This window comes from Microplitis demolitor, chromosome 6, assembly GCF_026212275.2.
Source record: "Microplitis demolitor isolate Queensland-Clemson2020A chromosome 6, iyMicDemo2.1a, whole genome shotgun sequence".
Classification (NCBI taxonomy): domain Eukaryota; kingdom Metazoa; phylum Arthropoda; class Insecta; order Hymenoptera; family Braconidae; genus Microplitis; species Microplitis demolitor.
The window spans coordinates 18,927,529-18,942,867 of NC_068550.1; the positions used below are offsets into that span (position 1 = coordinate 18,927,529).

Below are 15,339 nucleotides of genomic sequence, written 5' to 3' on the forward strand. Positions count from 1 at the left end.
GGTGTTGAAAAATTAAAAAAATATCATTTTATGTTATTTTTGCTGGATAAATCAAAATATAATTTATTAAATTGTGTCTGAAATCATATCAACTCTTCCTCTTTATGCACGGAAAGAAAATTCCACTGAAATTTACGATATTAGCATCGTAATCGTGGACTAGGCTTTCCTTGTCGTCAATTTTTAAATGTCTTATTTCAAAATTTACTATAGTCTTCGTTGTAATTACGATGTAGGTTATATTCTTTACTATTTCTCATCGTAATTTTAACAAAGACTATAGTAAATTAGAACAAGCCGTAGACGAGTGCGGCTATGCACACTCGTACTCATGTGACTACGCCACAAGCTATCAGCTCATGTGCACCACGCTCATCAGGTGTCTCTCTCCTTGCACATATGACATACACTGTTCTTTTTGTAATCCTCGCTGAAAAGTTCGATTTGAGAGAAATTATATAATCAAAATTAATTATAATTAAAAAGATAATTCATCATAAAAAACAAGAATAAAATAAATTAATTAATAAAAAAAATAACGGTATAAGAAATATTTTATTAGAGAAAATTTTTATTTTGCTAGTGATACTTTTTTTTTTTTTTGTATGACAGGATAGAACTATTATTAATTTGTGTAGAAAAATTATTACTATAATTGTTTATCATTGAAATTAAAGGTGATATTTGAACAGTTGTTAAAATTAAGATATAGGGGAGAGTGGGGTCAATTGAACAAAAAATACTTTGACATTTTTTTTTATATGAATAAAAGCAAAAAGAAATTTTTTATTTTGACGAAATTAAAATTCATTATATAGACTATCATTTCTCGTAAGCACATAACTTGACAAATGATAAAAATTTTCAATAAATACGAAATTGTACAACTGCATCAAATGGTTCAATCGTTCCCTTTGCGGGGCAATTGAACCACTAGTCGGGGACAATTGAACCAAGAGTATTAGAACCACAAACGATTGACTTTAATGAATAATTTACTATTCATTACAGCTTAAAACTAAAATTACAACACTTCTAATAATATTTATTATTTTATATAACATTATATGTTAAAACAATCACTTTAAAAACTTCTGTCAATATAATAATTTTTTTTCTTGGTTAGTTTAGCTTGTTTTCACATTTTGTCAAGATGCGCGCGCATGTCTGATGCTCACAGTGTGATTCGCGTGGTTCAACCGTCCCCGAGAGTACTGGTTCAATTGACCCCATATGATTTTATTGAAATAATTAGTTTAAAAAAAAAATATCCAAGAACTATTTTGCTAGAAGTGAAGCTAGAAATTTATGACTAATATATGTAAGAAGGTATTACAAAAAAAATTTTAAGATTTCATTTGAAAACTAAAAAATTATTAAACAATTTGCCAAGAGCTGAAATCAAAGATTAGATACCTAAAAACACAAAAACTTGAATTTTTATAAATTAAATCATCATATTGGTTCAAAATCTTGGTCAGACTGAGGTTTAGTGTATTGAAATATAATTCCATGAGGACGACTTATTTTTATATTTTTTTCGATTTTTTAAGCTTACTGGTTCAATTGCCCCGTGGTTCAATTGACCCCACTCTCCCCTATATTTTTAAGTGGTTCACTTATTTTTGATGATTGTGATAAATTATTTGAGTTTATTGTGTCAACGTTGTGTTTAGTAGTGGTAGCACAAATTTTCATTTGTGATGAACTAGCAGTAGGTTCAGTTACGGAAGACATTTGATCTACGTTGATAACAAGATTACTTTTGTCAGACATTTCAGTTTCCTTTGATACGATCTCAGACGAATTATTTTCTTCAGTAATGTAAATATCCTGGGCAATTTTCTCACCAATACGTCGTTTGCTACGAACAGAATCTTCAATATAGCTCTGAGTCACTTGATGAGACTTCCAATCCCCGTGTCTTTTTAGCGTTGTCAAATTAGCACCAGCATCGGCAAGAAGTGTTGCCGAAGTTCGGCGAAATGTATGACTGGTGTATAACTCTGGGTTAGGCAGATTTCAGTACATAGCAATTTGTTTGGGTACCATTCCAATCTTGTTAATGCCTATTGGTTGTTGAAGGCGTTTTCTTTTTCGGTAATTTATAAAAAAATTAGGACACTCACAATTTTCAGGACGTAAGACTGTGTACTTCTTGACTATTTTGCAAAAATCATCAGTAATTGTAAATGACCGAGTGATATGAGTCTTATCCTTATTTAATTTAACCAGAAACATTTTTGAATCATGTTCTGTAACATCAGTGGCCAAAATGTTACACAACTCTTCCCGTCGAGTTCCACCAGTAATACCAACGATTAAAATAACCTGAAAATAACACCTGATGAGTAATCTGTCCATATAAATCTACATATATATATATATATTTGTAGATCATTATGCTTACCTTCGACGTTAAATATTAATACTTCGGGGCTTCATTACGACACTTTTGTACCTCATCACTTAATAATACTCGAGATTTTTTAGATTTGTACCCTACATTTTGTATTTTAATAAACACTATCAACTTCGAATAATGTTCAATCGATATATTGTTATGGATCTTCAATGTGAACTTTAACATTGAATAAATCGACCAAAGTGTTGATGATTTCATAGACTTCGATAAATGATTACAATCAGCCAGCAAAACATTCTCTGAGAAAGAGGTTGTGTTTCCTGACAATCTCCAGTCAAGAAATTTATTATATATTTGTAAATATTTTTGTTTAGATAATTCCGTTAAAAGATTTAAAGTCAGAGATTGCGCGGTTTCTATGAGGTTAGGTGGTGTAAGCGTCTTAACTAGGTTTTGACTTATTATGAAATAGTTATTGGCGTAACTAGTAGGGTAAGTTATTCATAATGTGTCAGGGCAATGTGGTTAGCACGAGCGCGTGTGACGGATTATGATTTAACCTACATGTTGCGCCCATAATTTTATTCAACTTATGTGTGTTATTTACGTTTTATTTATTGCCTAACATGTGGAGTTTAAATAGTTGTTTAGTGACATGGTAAAAAAAAACTTAATAATATTAAGAATATGACAAAATTATAGAGATGTTGATTTAATTTAAGACGCGTTTTCATTTGTTTCTCTATTCGCACTCAACTGGATAAACGGTACTATCTCTGTTGCACTTGTACATTAAATAGGAACTTTGTCCAAGCTTTTCTCGTAAACAAATGGAAGTTATCAAAAAATTCAAGTGCACTTCGCTAGTTCGTAGAGTAAAGCATCGGATCTGTGTCTTTATTTTGCGTTTAGAGCTTTTATTTCAGAGAAAAGCTGGGACAAAATTATCTGAAAACCGTTCTTAACGGAAATTCAAATTCAATGTCAAAGTTTCAACCCCACGTTAAAAACATTTTGCATCACGATCTTAGCTGCTTATGGCCGGGTTGTTAGACATCTTTATTGGGTTTTGACAAATAATTTTTCACCAGTCAGTAAATTTAGGGTTCAGATTTTAGGCACAATAAAACGTGAATGGCGCGCAAGAGTTGAATAAATGTATTAATTATTTAGTCAAATAACTTCTGGCAATCGTATCAATATCAAGGTTGTAAGTATAACCTGAACGTTTGCATTGGTGTATAGTGGCATCTTTATAATTATTACTACTGCTACTGTCGCTCCACCTGATGGCTTTTAGCGCAATTAAAATAAACTCTCAAATATACTGTATTATTATTACTTTCAAATAGGTACAACGTAAAACGTATGGTAGTGAAAGTATATTCTTTCGGCATTCATATCGAAAGTATTGACGAAATTATACCGAATTCTGGTATGTGGGAATCGGCCGCTTTGCTACCGTCAGATGGTGCTCGAAAATCGAACCTTTGCAGCGGGTATCACAAAAAATTTATTTTTCAATTTTTCAATTTAAGTTGTTGAATTAAAAATTAATTTCGTAATTTTAATCGAAATAATTTCAATTGCAGATTATAAATTTAATTCTAAATTGCAAATATTCTCATTAAAGAATTCGCAACCCTGGCAGTAAATTACCGTGATACAGATCCACCAACGTAATTTACACAAATAAACAATAAGATTCAAATATTTAACAATCTATAGAAGCAGCTCTCGAAAAATTAATATATTTAATATTTTTATCAGTTCCAATGAGAAATTTCATTTTGTTATAAAAACACATATTTTTCTTAGCGCAAAAATTTTCAACTTCCCGCTAAGAAAATCGACGATTTTCAAAAAATTTGGGAAGTTTTTGTTTCCACCCCGATTTGCGAAAATCGAAATTTCATCTAATGTCGACGTTTTGAGGTCCTAGGAAGCTATTCTGGCTATTTTCAGAATGATGCCTGAGCGTCTGTATGTATATGTGTGTGACCGTATGTATATATATATATATATATATATATATATATATATATATATATATATATATATATATATATATATATATATATATATTATATATATACTTATACATATACATATATGTGTGTGTGTGTGTGTGTGTGTGTATGTGTGTATGCGTGCGTGTGTGTGTGTGTTTGGATGTGAACGCTCTATAACTTTTTAACAAATGAACTGATTTCAATGCTTGAGGTGGCAATCGAAAGAGCTTGTTGGCCATCAACTTTTCTGAAAATTTCAGATCATTTGATCAAGTAGACTCAAAAATATTTGTGAATTATAAAAAAAAAATTTTTTCCGGATAAATAAAAATATAATATATTAAAATGTGTCTGAAATCATACCAATTCTTTCTCTTTATAGTCTTTTTAGATCACCATAGCGGGAAGTTTTGGGGCTGGCCCGCAGGGTCAATCGGTAGACAGATTTTTTTCTAATTTTTGAATATAACTTTGTTCAATTTTTTTTGTTTTAAATTTGATCAAATAATTGGCTTATTAAAATTTTTAATTGTAAGAAATTTAAAAACGTATCATTTAAATTGAAGAAATATTTGCTTGCCTTGAGTAATTGATGCTTCTAGAAATTTATTATTAAAGTGAAGCGATAGTTTTCTTAAAATAAAAACTATTAACTGCATTTCAGAAAGAAACGACTTATTTTGAGTGTTTAGGGAAATAAAAAAAATAATTACTTGAATTAAATTTTTTTTTCTCTCAGTGCACAAATTACAGAAATTACGTTGATTTAGTATTAGGTGCCCATATATATTCATTGACAATGACGACATTTAATAAGAAAGATAGAATATAGTTTTATAATAATTTTTTTCTTACTTATTTATTGTTATTAAAAGAGCAAGCAATGAATAAAATTATTGCATTGATTGAAATTTAAAATTTAAAGACGTGATATATTATATTGTAAATATATCTATTTAACCGAACACAATTTGGAGAGAGATTGCATTTTTTTTATAAGATTTCTTTAACGCTCTAAAATGATTTATTAATTATTATATAATCCATATTTTCTATCAATAGAAGTATTTATTTTGTATCACGATTGTTAAAGACTAAATAACTAATTTAATAATACTCTAAAAATATTTGCCGGATTAAGTAGAAATGGATTGTCAATAAATGTCAGCACCACCACTTCCTAACCCAGCTTTAGAGTCAACAGGTACTTGCTTAATAAAACAATCATCAAGAAATTGTGCCATTGAAAGGTAAAGATGGCCCGTAACACCATTTAAACTATGACCCACATCTGGATAAACTTGTTGTCTAAATAATATACCTTTTTGAGCTAAATGACGTGCTAATGTCATTGATTGTTGGAATTGCACACTATCATCTGCAGTTCCTTGAATTAAGTAAAACATTTTTTCTCGCAGATACTCAATCTTGTTGAAAACATCGGATTCAGCATATCCTTTGTAATTTGACGTTACATTTGGAGAACCCATATATCTTTCAGCATATGCTGAATCTAGAATAATAAATTATTGTAATCAGTTATTGCAATCAATAATTAAATTTTAAGTACAAAAAAATTTTTTGATAACAATGAAAATTTTGATATGACCATTTTTTTTTTATTCAACTCATGCCTGATTATTACTCCTTGTCTGTGTTTAATAGTTTGTCAAATAGCAAATGACATCCTGTGTTCCTCAATAGTGTTTGATTATGGGGGTCATAAACAAACGCATTTGAATTCATCGAGGTAAATATGCGTGAGCCCATGTATTTCAGCACGAAATGAATGGTTTTGCGCACACTTGCCCCACATGACTCTGATCACATTTTTCCAAAGTCATTATAAACCGTTCTCAAAAGCAATAGTTATTGGCGTAACTAGTAGGGTAAGTTATTCATAATGTGTCAACGTGATGTGGTTAGCACGAGTCATAGGTGCGCAGGTAAGAGCGAAGCGAGATGACGGATTATGTTTTAACCTACATGTTGCGCCCATAATTTTATTCAACTCATGTGTGCTATTTACGTTTTATTTATTGTCTGAAATGAGAAGTCTAATTAGTTGTTTAGTGACATGGTGAAAAAAAAAACAACTTATAATGTTAAGAATATGGCAAAATTATAAAGATGTTGATTTAATTTAACGGAAATTCAAATTCAATGTCAAAGTTTCAACCCCACGTTAAAAATATTTTGCATCACGATCTTAGCTGCTCAATGGGTAATAACAAGGAGTTATAATTACCGAAAATTCAGTTAGAGCCCGAAAGATAGTAACGTTTCTTTTTATTACGTCACAATGGCCGAGATAGTAGACACCTTCATTGCGTTTTGAGAAATAATTTTTCACCAGTCGGTAAACAGCCATTTAGGGTTCGGATTTTAGGCATGATAAAACGTGAATAGTGCGCATGTGTTGAATAAACTCTATTATTATCACAGAGCAAATAACCTCGAAACTCAATATCTTTGGAATGAGAAATACAATCAATCCAACAACTCATGTCAGTGCCTATTTATAAATACGTTGATTATTTTTTTATCAATTAAAATAAAATAAAAAATGCATGATGCCCTAGCAGGCCCAATAGTACGGTAAATTACCATATATTATGCAACTAGGACAATACACTGGAACTAACCGCAATAATTCCGTAATTTCCCGTTATCCGAACGTTGCGTGGCTGTACGAATACGGTAAATTTACGGTAGAGCTGGGAGTAGAATACGGTAACTATTTGTGCAATCATCAATATCCGTAAGTAACGGTAAAAACTACCTTAATATTAGGGCCACCAGTATGAAGTGTACCATAACTTTATGGTAACCCAGAGCGGAAAGTATCACGGGCCCAGGCTTGCCCCAGGCTTGGCCCAACTTTGTAGAACCTTTGGCCAAGCTTGTAAGCCAGTATTGTCCCAGTTCTGGTAAAAGTCTAGAATGATAATCTCCGGCCAAGCCTGTTTGTCAGACCTGGCTCATACTTGGTTACCAAACCTGGACCATACATCGAGGAAACGAATAAATTTAATTGAAAAAAAATTTTACTGTTATTAACCTCGTAGAGTTCATGGTCATTAACGTTTAAACTATCTAAGGGAAGTAAATGATGTAAAAAAAACTCGGTGAAAATTCTGCTGGGCTCTGGACGCAAACTGCCGTGCTTCTGATTGCTGGGTCCGAACGGTAGCTACTGGACAAACCTACTTATGTTGAACTGATAAATTTATATGATCTACTTATTAAACGCTCAAGCCTAGGTTACTCAGTCTTGGTCCAAGTCTAGCTTGCCATTGGATGGCTAAGACTGGTTACCCAGTCAGTTCAAGCCCAAGTAATCATTGTAACGGTCAGGGTTGAGTACCCAATCTTGAACCAAGCATAGACCAATACAGGTGGGCTAAAGCTAGGTTACCCCGTGCTGGGTCAAGTAGGGGCCCGTCGTTCAACTCTGGCAGCTCCTGTATGGGAAGTCTATTTTCAAATACGGTATAACTATAAATTATCCTTAAAATGTCGGAATTTACGGGTGGATGGATATGGATCTGATAATGTCAGCCAACCAAGTGACCTTCTGCTTGGAGTAATATGCTCATACCTCGCCAGTTTGTAAATGAACTTGATGCAGGCATTGAATTTTCTTTGCAGCTTTTTTAGTAACGTGCCTGACATGCCAGTGTAGGCCACTGTACAGTAATCGAAAATAGATAAAATTGTCGCTGCAACTAATCTTATTCGCATTGGAAGATTGAATAAGTCAGTGTTCATTTTCAATCGCGCAAGGCAGTACATCGATCGATTACACATTGCAATAACTCGATCATGCCATGAAAGAATGTCATCTAAAATAACACCTAAATACTTAACAGAGATAGTGTAGTCGGTAACTGTATCACCAATCATAATATTCTGAGCAGTAACACAAGCAGGATCATTTACATGCTGTGGCGAACCAAAAATAATCGTCCTAGTCTTTGAAGCATTTACTTTTAATAAATTATTGGAACACCACTCAACTATAAAATTGACATGATCATTTATTTTTAACACTGCATCGTTCAAGTCAGACATTAAACAGGATACGTAAGCAACCAAATCATCTGCGTAAAAGAGATGCTTGCATTTAGTCTATAGACCTAACCCTGAGACAAATAACGAGAATAGAAGCGGTCCAAGCATACTACCTTGCGGAACACCGCCCGAAAACACTGCCATGAAGATAAACAATCTCCATGCTTAACAGCTTGGATTCTGTTAGATAAATAAGATTCTATCCATAATAGAGCTCCTGACGATAAATTTGAGTTCTTGAGCGTTAATAACAACAAACTATGATCACCACAGACAAACGCCTTGTTGAAATCAAAGAAAACAGCAACAATAACCTTGCTGCCATCAATTGCAAAGCGAATATCATCACATAATCGAAGCACTTCAGTTTGAGTATTCATTCCCTTCAAAACTCGTCTGATAAGGATCCAACAAATTATTTACTTTAATATAGTAAATAAGTTGATCGTGTATACAGCGCTCCAAAACTTTTGATAAAGGGCACAAAATTGAAATAGGTCTATAATCATGACAAGACTGCGGACACCTCACTTTAGGCAAAGGTAACACAATAGACTTCTTCCATTGCTCCAGAAACTGATATGTCCTCAAAGAAATATTAAATAAATTAGCAATTGATAGCAGTAGAATTTGCTATAGTACTTTGTAGTGTTTAATCGAAAGACCATCTGGACCAACAGCTGTAGTAGTGATGCGCTTCATCTTTCGCTTAAAATCTTCCTCAGTGATTTCAATGAAATTAAACTGATTCGGGGCATTGCTGTCATTTACACAGACACCTCGATAATTATCGCAATTGCACCCAGAACTCCCAACAGACACAAAGTAGTTATTAAGCTGATCCAAGTCCAGATCTGGCGAAACGAACCCTTTGGAGGAATCTTTTAAAAGACCCAGTCTTCTGAAGTCATTCCAAATGGCTTTTGGATGCTTAGAATGCCTAAAACGATTCTGCGACTAATTCTTCTTAGCTTCAATGATTCTCTTCTTTACAAGACGACGGACATTGCAGATCTACGATAGATTCTATACAGCTTATCTCTGCGATGCTGCAAATCACGAATGTCATCAGATATTCAAGGAGCAGGCGGACGAGATACTTTTATCACACGTTCAGGAGCAACGGAGTCAATAATGTTAAGCACATTCTGATTTAAATGAGAAACACTGTCATCAACTGATAAATAAGTATCTTAGAGTAGTACTGACGAATTATTGACATTATCAGCTATTGACTCACTACTGATAAGACTCCAATTTCTATAACGGAAAGTTAACGGAGAATGCCTAGGAACACTAAAATTTAAAGTCACACTAATAATGTCATGACTAGAGAGAAAAGGCACATCCGATTGACACGAAATAACCAAGTTATTGATGTTACTAATTATACAATGATCAATTTACATGTGAGACGTAGCAGTATGATGTGTAGCACTAAACGGAACAATGCTCAAATTATATGAATTACAAAAGTCATTCAGATGCGCAGAAAAATTAAAATTAGACAACATATTTATATTTAAATCATCCATAATAACAATATCCTTATAAAAAATAAAAAGTTCACTGAACTCACTTTCAAAGTTATTTAGTAAAGCAGCATTTGGAGGACGATAAATTACCGGAATTAAAATTTTATTACGTAACATAGACCACATTTCAGCAATAATATACTCCGGATGACCATCCAGTAGGTTTGAAGAACAACAAATAATTCTTGATGATAATGTATCACGTATGAATAGTAAAGCATCTCCACTATGACGTGTCTTTCGGTCATTACGAAGCAGATAGGATTTAGAAAGGTGGACTTGCGCATCAACAACACATAACGAGAGCCAAGATTCAGAAACAGCAATAATATCATAGTCCAAAACTCTAAAATCCTCACGGAACTCGTCAATATGCGGAACTAATGACTGAGCATTTAGATGGCAAATTTTTGAATTAACTAATGAATTTCAAATATTTCCACACTGCCTAGAGACAACGACACTACGTTATTAGCTTAAGCCTGGAATCTTCGTTAAATCCATCGACGGTAATATCTTCAGTGGCTCAGAGCCATCTTGAAGTCTAACATATACAGCGCTTGATGCTATCGTTTGATGCTATCGCTTGATGCTATCGCTTGATGCTATAGCTTGATGCTATAGCTAATAAAGTGCAGATGGAAAACGTCTGTTGATATAAACCGGTAATTTACGTGTACCTTGAGCTACCACATCAACTGTAATGTCTCAACGCTTTTTCTTCGCCTCAAAAAACTTATTAACAATAAGCGAGGACTGACACTTAACGAGAACATCACGAGAACGCGGAGAATCAACTCCAGCAACAGCTATCCTTCTTTTGCCAAGACGCTCCACCGATGAAACACAGTTGACATCAATCTCTTGAAGTCCCAAAAATTTACCCAAATTAATCACAATATCTCTAAAGTTCTCGAAAGGCATCTCAGAAATTCCAGAAACAAAAAGTTCATCACACAATTGTTTTGTTTCTAGAAGTAGCTGGCGGACTTCAATATCTTGAATTACATTGACACTGTTTAAATTATGATAAATCTCCGACGAAGCAGCAGTAGCATTTTCAACCACAGCAACACGTTTTTCCAAGTTGACATAGTCTTCACGCAAATTTTTGCAAAAGTCATTCAAGCCATCCAATCTTTCAACAATACTAGTAACTTGCATTTTAACATCTTCAAGTAACCCTAGCTTCTCATTTATCTCTTGCATTATTTTAGAATCGGGTTCAGGCTGAGGATATGTAGTTGGACAAACAGGACACTTTTCAGCAACAAAATTCACAACATCAGATCTTGAACGCAGAGCAAATCTAACTTTTACACATGTCAGATGGAAACAATGTTTACAAACATTACTTCTCACCGCATGCTCATCGGTAATCGAGCGAATACAGATACCATACCAATTAGCAGGTTTGTTCGGCAAAGTATAGATGACAGGAAAATACTTTACAACTAAATGTTTAATAAGTCAGCACACTATAGCTTTTATTAAAACACGTGTTATGAAAACTTAAGATTCGGATTGCTTAGTAAAATAACTATCATCACCAAAGCAAAATAGCACAAAACGATAAAAAAAAAAATTGCTTAATTAACTCAACATAAAAGAAAAATTTTTAAGTCGAATGTAAAACACAAAAATGATAAAAATATACGGAGCGAAATAGAATACAGCTGTTCAGATTGCGCCCTCTATATATATAATGGGCATATATAGATATGGCCATGTATGAACTATATACAAAAATTTTGTTTAAATTTGTTCCGTAAAACTAATGAATTCTGAATTGTAGGTGATTTTATGCCAACTATAATTAAGGCCGTTTGAATCGCTTCTTTTAATAAGGGCGATTTAGGGCCGATTTCCAAACTTTATATGGGATGGCCATTAACACCCATGGAGAAATTATTGGAGGTAACAATTTTTCAGCGCAGCAATCCTTTAAGGCTTGAAAAGTTAAAATTCGTAAGTAGAAACCATTTTCTTAATGAAAATTTTTTCTAATAATAAATATTTGAACCCAAAATTGTTTTCGATTCGACTCTTAATTTTTTAATAAATATAAAATTTATTATTTTATATTTATTTTATAGTACAGTGCTGCTGCCGCTTGAGAGCTTTCTGCTTATGTGAATAATACACGCCTGTCAATTTAGCTTTTTACGATACTTTGTGAATTGCACGATATTTGATTCTGTTTCTTTGCTTTTATACTCTATTTATTTAATTAATATTTTTGGTAAACTTCCTGTCTCATTTCAAATCAATTGTTATGAATTATGTATACACACGGAGAAAAAATAGATAAGCATGGTTACTGTGTTACACAAGAACGATCGTTAAGTATATAAAAATTAATCTTAGCACATTGCTAGTTCTCGTTATAATAGTAATGAATCGTCCTTACATGCGACTGAGTACGATCCAACATAGCAACCATTACTATGTTACACATTATATCGAAAACATGACTGGTTATCGTGTTCATAGTCACCATTTGCTTTCCAGATAATACAGGTTTCTCTCAGCAATCGATGTGTTACTATATAAAATAGGTATAGGTCGTGTGTGGAGATGCGAAAGTACCCCGGACAAATGCGTTCCATTGTCGTTCAGCATAGTAACCATTCCTGTGCTGGACAGGAGCTGTTGCTTTCAGTCACGGATCTGACTTCCGTTTAGTGGGAACTTAAGCAGCACTCAGACATGTGACTGAAAGCAACAGTTCCTGCCCGGCACAGGAATAGTAACTATGCTGAACAACAATAGGACGTACTTGTCGGGGGTACTTTCGCATCTCCACACGGGATCTATACCTATTTTATATAGTAACACATCGACTGCTGAAAGGAACCTGTATTATCTGGAGAGAAAATGGTGACTGTGAACACAATAACTAGTCATGTTTTCGATATAATGTGTAACATAGTAATGGACGATCCATTACCATTATAACGAGAACTAGCAATGTCCTAAGATTAATTTTTATATATTTTACGATCATTCTTATGTAACACAGTAACTATTCCTATCTATTTTTTTCCGTGTACCCGGAAACGAATAACCAATAATAATCATATTCATTTTATACTTAAAATTACTTATCTGGCAACTCAAGTTGTATCTAATTCATAATTTATTTTTATTTGTTTAGTTCAGTGAAAAAAAAATGTTTAAAAATATTTTAACTTTTATAACTTTTCAGTGTTTTCAAAATACACTCCTGGAAAAATTCCAAATTTTTGGGTGATTTTCAACAGGTCGTAACTTCGAGAGAAATGGTCGTACAAGGAAGAAAAAAAAAGGAAATTGTAGCTCCAAGTGTCTTCTTTTTGGATTAAGACTTCAAAAATTTTTAGCGTCAGCGGTTTTTGAGTAATCTTAAAAAGACCAGCGACAAAAAAATTTTCAAATTTTTTAAAGTCGTTTAGAAAAAAAAAAATTTTCAAAAAAAATTTTTTTTTTTTTTGAAATTTTTTTATTTTTTGAAAATTTGAGCACTCTTTGAAATGATAATGTGGACGAAGCTCGAAAATTTTTTTTAACTTCCCGCTAAGAAAATCGACGATTTTCAAAAATTTCGGGAAGTTATTGTTTTCACCCCGATTTTCGAAAATCGAGTTTTCATCAGATGTCGACGTTCTGAGGTCCTAGGAAGCTATTCTGACTATTTTCAGAATGATGTCCGAGTGTGTGTATGTGTGTGTGTGTGTGTGTGTGTGTGTGTGTGTGTGTGTGTGTGTGTGTGTGTGTGTGTGTGTGTGTGTGTGTGTGTGTGTGTGTGTGTATGTAAACTCTTTCTAACTTTTGAACTAATGAATCGATTTGGATGGTTGAGGTGGCAATCGAAAGAGCTTATTGGCCTTCAACTTTCCTGGAAATTTCAGATTATTTGATCGAATAGACTCGAAAATATTGGCGAATTACGAAAAAAAAAAAAATTTTTTTTTTAGTTTTTTATTGATTTCTCAAAAACGACTTATACGATCGACTTCAAAATCTAATCAGCTCTAGAACTCAATAAAACGCGTCGATTGCCACGTCAACTATCAAAATCGATTGATTAGTTCAAAAGATATCGGCGTTGAAAAGTTAAAAAAATAACATTTTATGTTATTTTTTCCGGATAAATCAGAATATAACGTACTAAAATGTGCCTGATATCATACCAACTCATCTTTTTTATGGTTTCTTTCGATCATATAATGTCATCGAACTTGGTTTTTAGTTTAAATCATATTATCAACAAAAAAATCGATAAAACGTAGTTTTTAATATTTTTATCGGATTTTTCATATTTTATTGTTTCTTACATGAGTCAAAATTTATTTAAATCTTGATTTTGATCCCCGACATTGATTTCTGCCTCAATACACTTATTTTACTGAACAAAATCAGGAACTAAATTTTAAAAACCGCTTCATTGATGATTTTCGATTCTTAAATTTTCAAACTTCAGCATAACAGGTAACTTGTTAGAGCTTGAAAAGATCATAAAAAAACAATTGCATGTGATAGCATTTTCGAGCTCTTTGAGGTTGAAAACAGCGGGAAGTTTTGGGGCTGGCCCGCAGGGTCAACCGACAAACCGATTTTTTTTTTTCATTTTGTTAAAGATTGTGAGCTTTTCAGAGCAAAAAACGTAATCCTTTAATTTTTTCAAGAATTCGATCGAGTGAAACAAAAAAACGGCGCGTTGGATTAATCTAGCTCTTTCTTGGGTTTTTGTGGGCATATTGAACTGTAAAATGCACACTCAACATTATTGATTTCCACAATATTTTTGATCCAGCGCTTGATTTTCCAAAAAACCACCAAAAGCCCTTTTTTTTGTATTTTCAAATTCATATGACGAAAGGAAAAAATTTTTTTTTCGAAAAAACAATGGCTAATCATTCAAGGGAATTTATTTAAGTTTTTGAAACCCACCATTAACATTCTGGGCGATCATTGGTTGCTGAGATATCGATAATCAAAAACAAACGGATCCTTTTCCATTTGAAAATCGATATCTCGGCGACAAGTGGACGTGTCAAGGTCTATAAAAAATGAAATTAAAGCTGAATAATGAAGGTATCCGATTCTTATAGTGGTTGAGCAAAAAAATTTTTTCCCATGCCCGTAGACCAAAAAAAAACGTAAAAAAAATTTGAAAATTTTTTTGTCGCTGGTTTTTCTAAGATTACTCAAAAACCGCTGACGCAAAAAATTTTTGAAGTCTTAATCCAAAAAGTAGACACTTGGAGCGACAATTTCTTTTTTTTTTCCTTGTACGACCATTTCTCTCGAAGTTACGGCCTGTTGAAAATCACCCAATAATTTGGAGTTTTTTTTTTTATCCTTCTATTTT

At 33.0% G+C, this 15,339-nt stretch overlaps 1 protein-coding gene across 1 annotated transcript in view; it reads right to left on the minus strand.

The window, feature by feature from the left end:
- Positions 1–1,401: 1,401 nt before the first annotated feature.
- LOC103569051 (inactive dipeptidyl peptidase 10) overlaps positions 1,402–15,339 on the minus strand; it is a 53,340-nt gene continuing 39,402 nt past the window's right edge. Inside the window, exons 12-16 of the mRNA XM_053740227.1 lie at positions 10,748–11,440; positions 7,908–8,396; positions 5,699–5,890; positions 1,666–2,006; positions 1,402–1,416 (exon numbers count right to left, since the gene is read on the minus strand). Of these exons, the coding sequence (XP_053596202.1) occupies positions 1,402–1,416; positions 1,666–2,006; positions 5,699–5,890; positions 7,908–8,396; positions 10,748–11,440 (1,730 nt within the window). The remainder of the gene's footprint in view (positions 1,417–1,665; positions 2,007–5,698; positions 5,891–7,907; positions 8,397–10,747; positions 11,441–15,339) is intronic.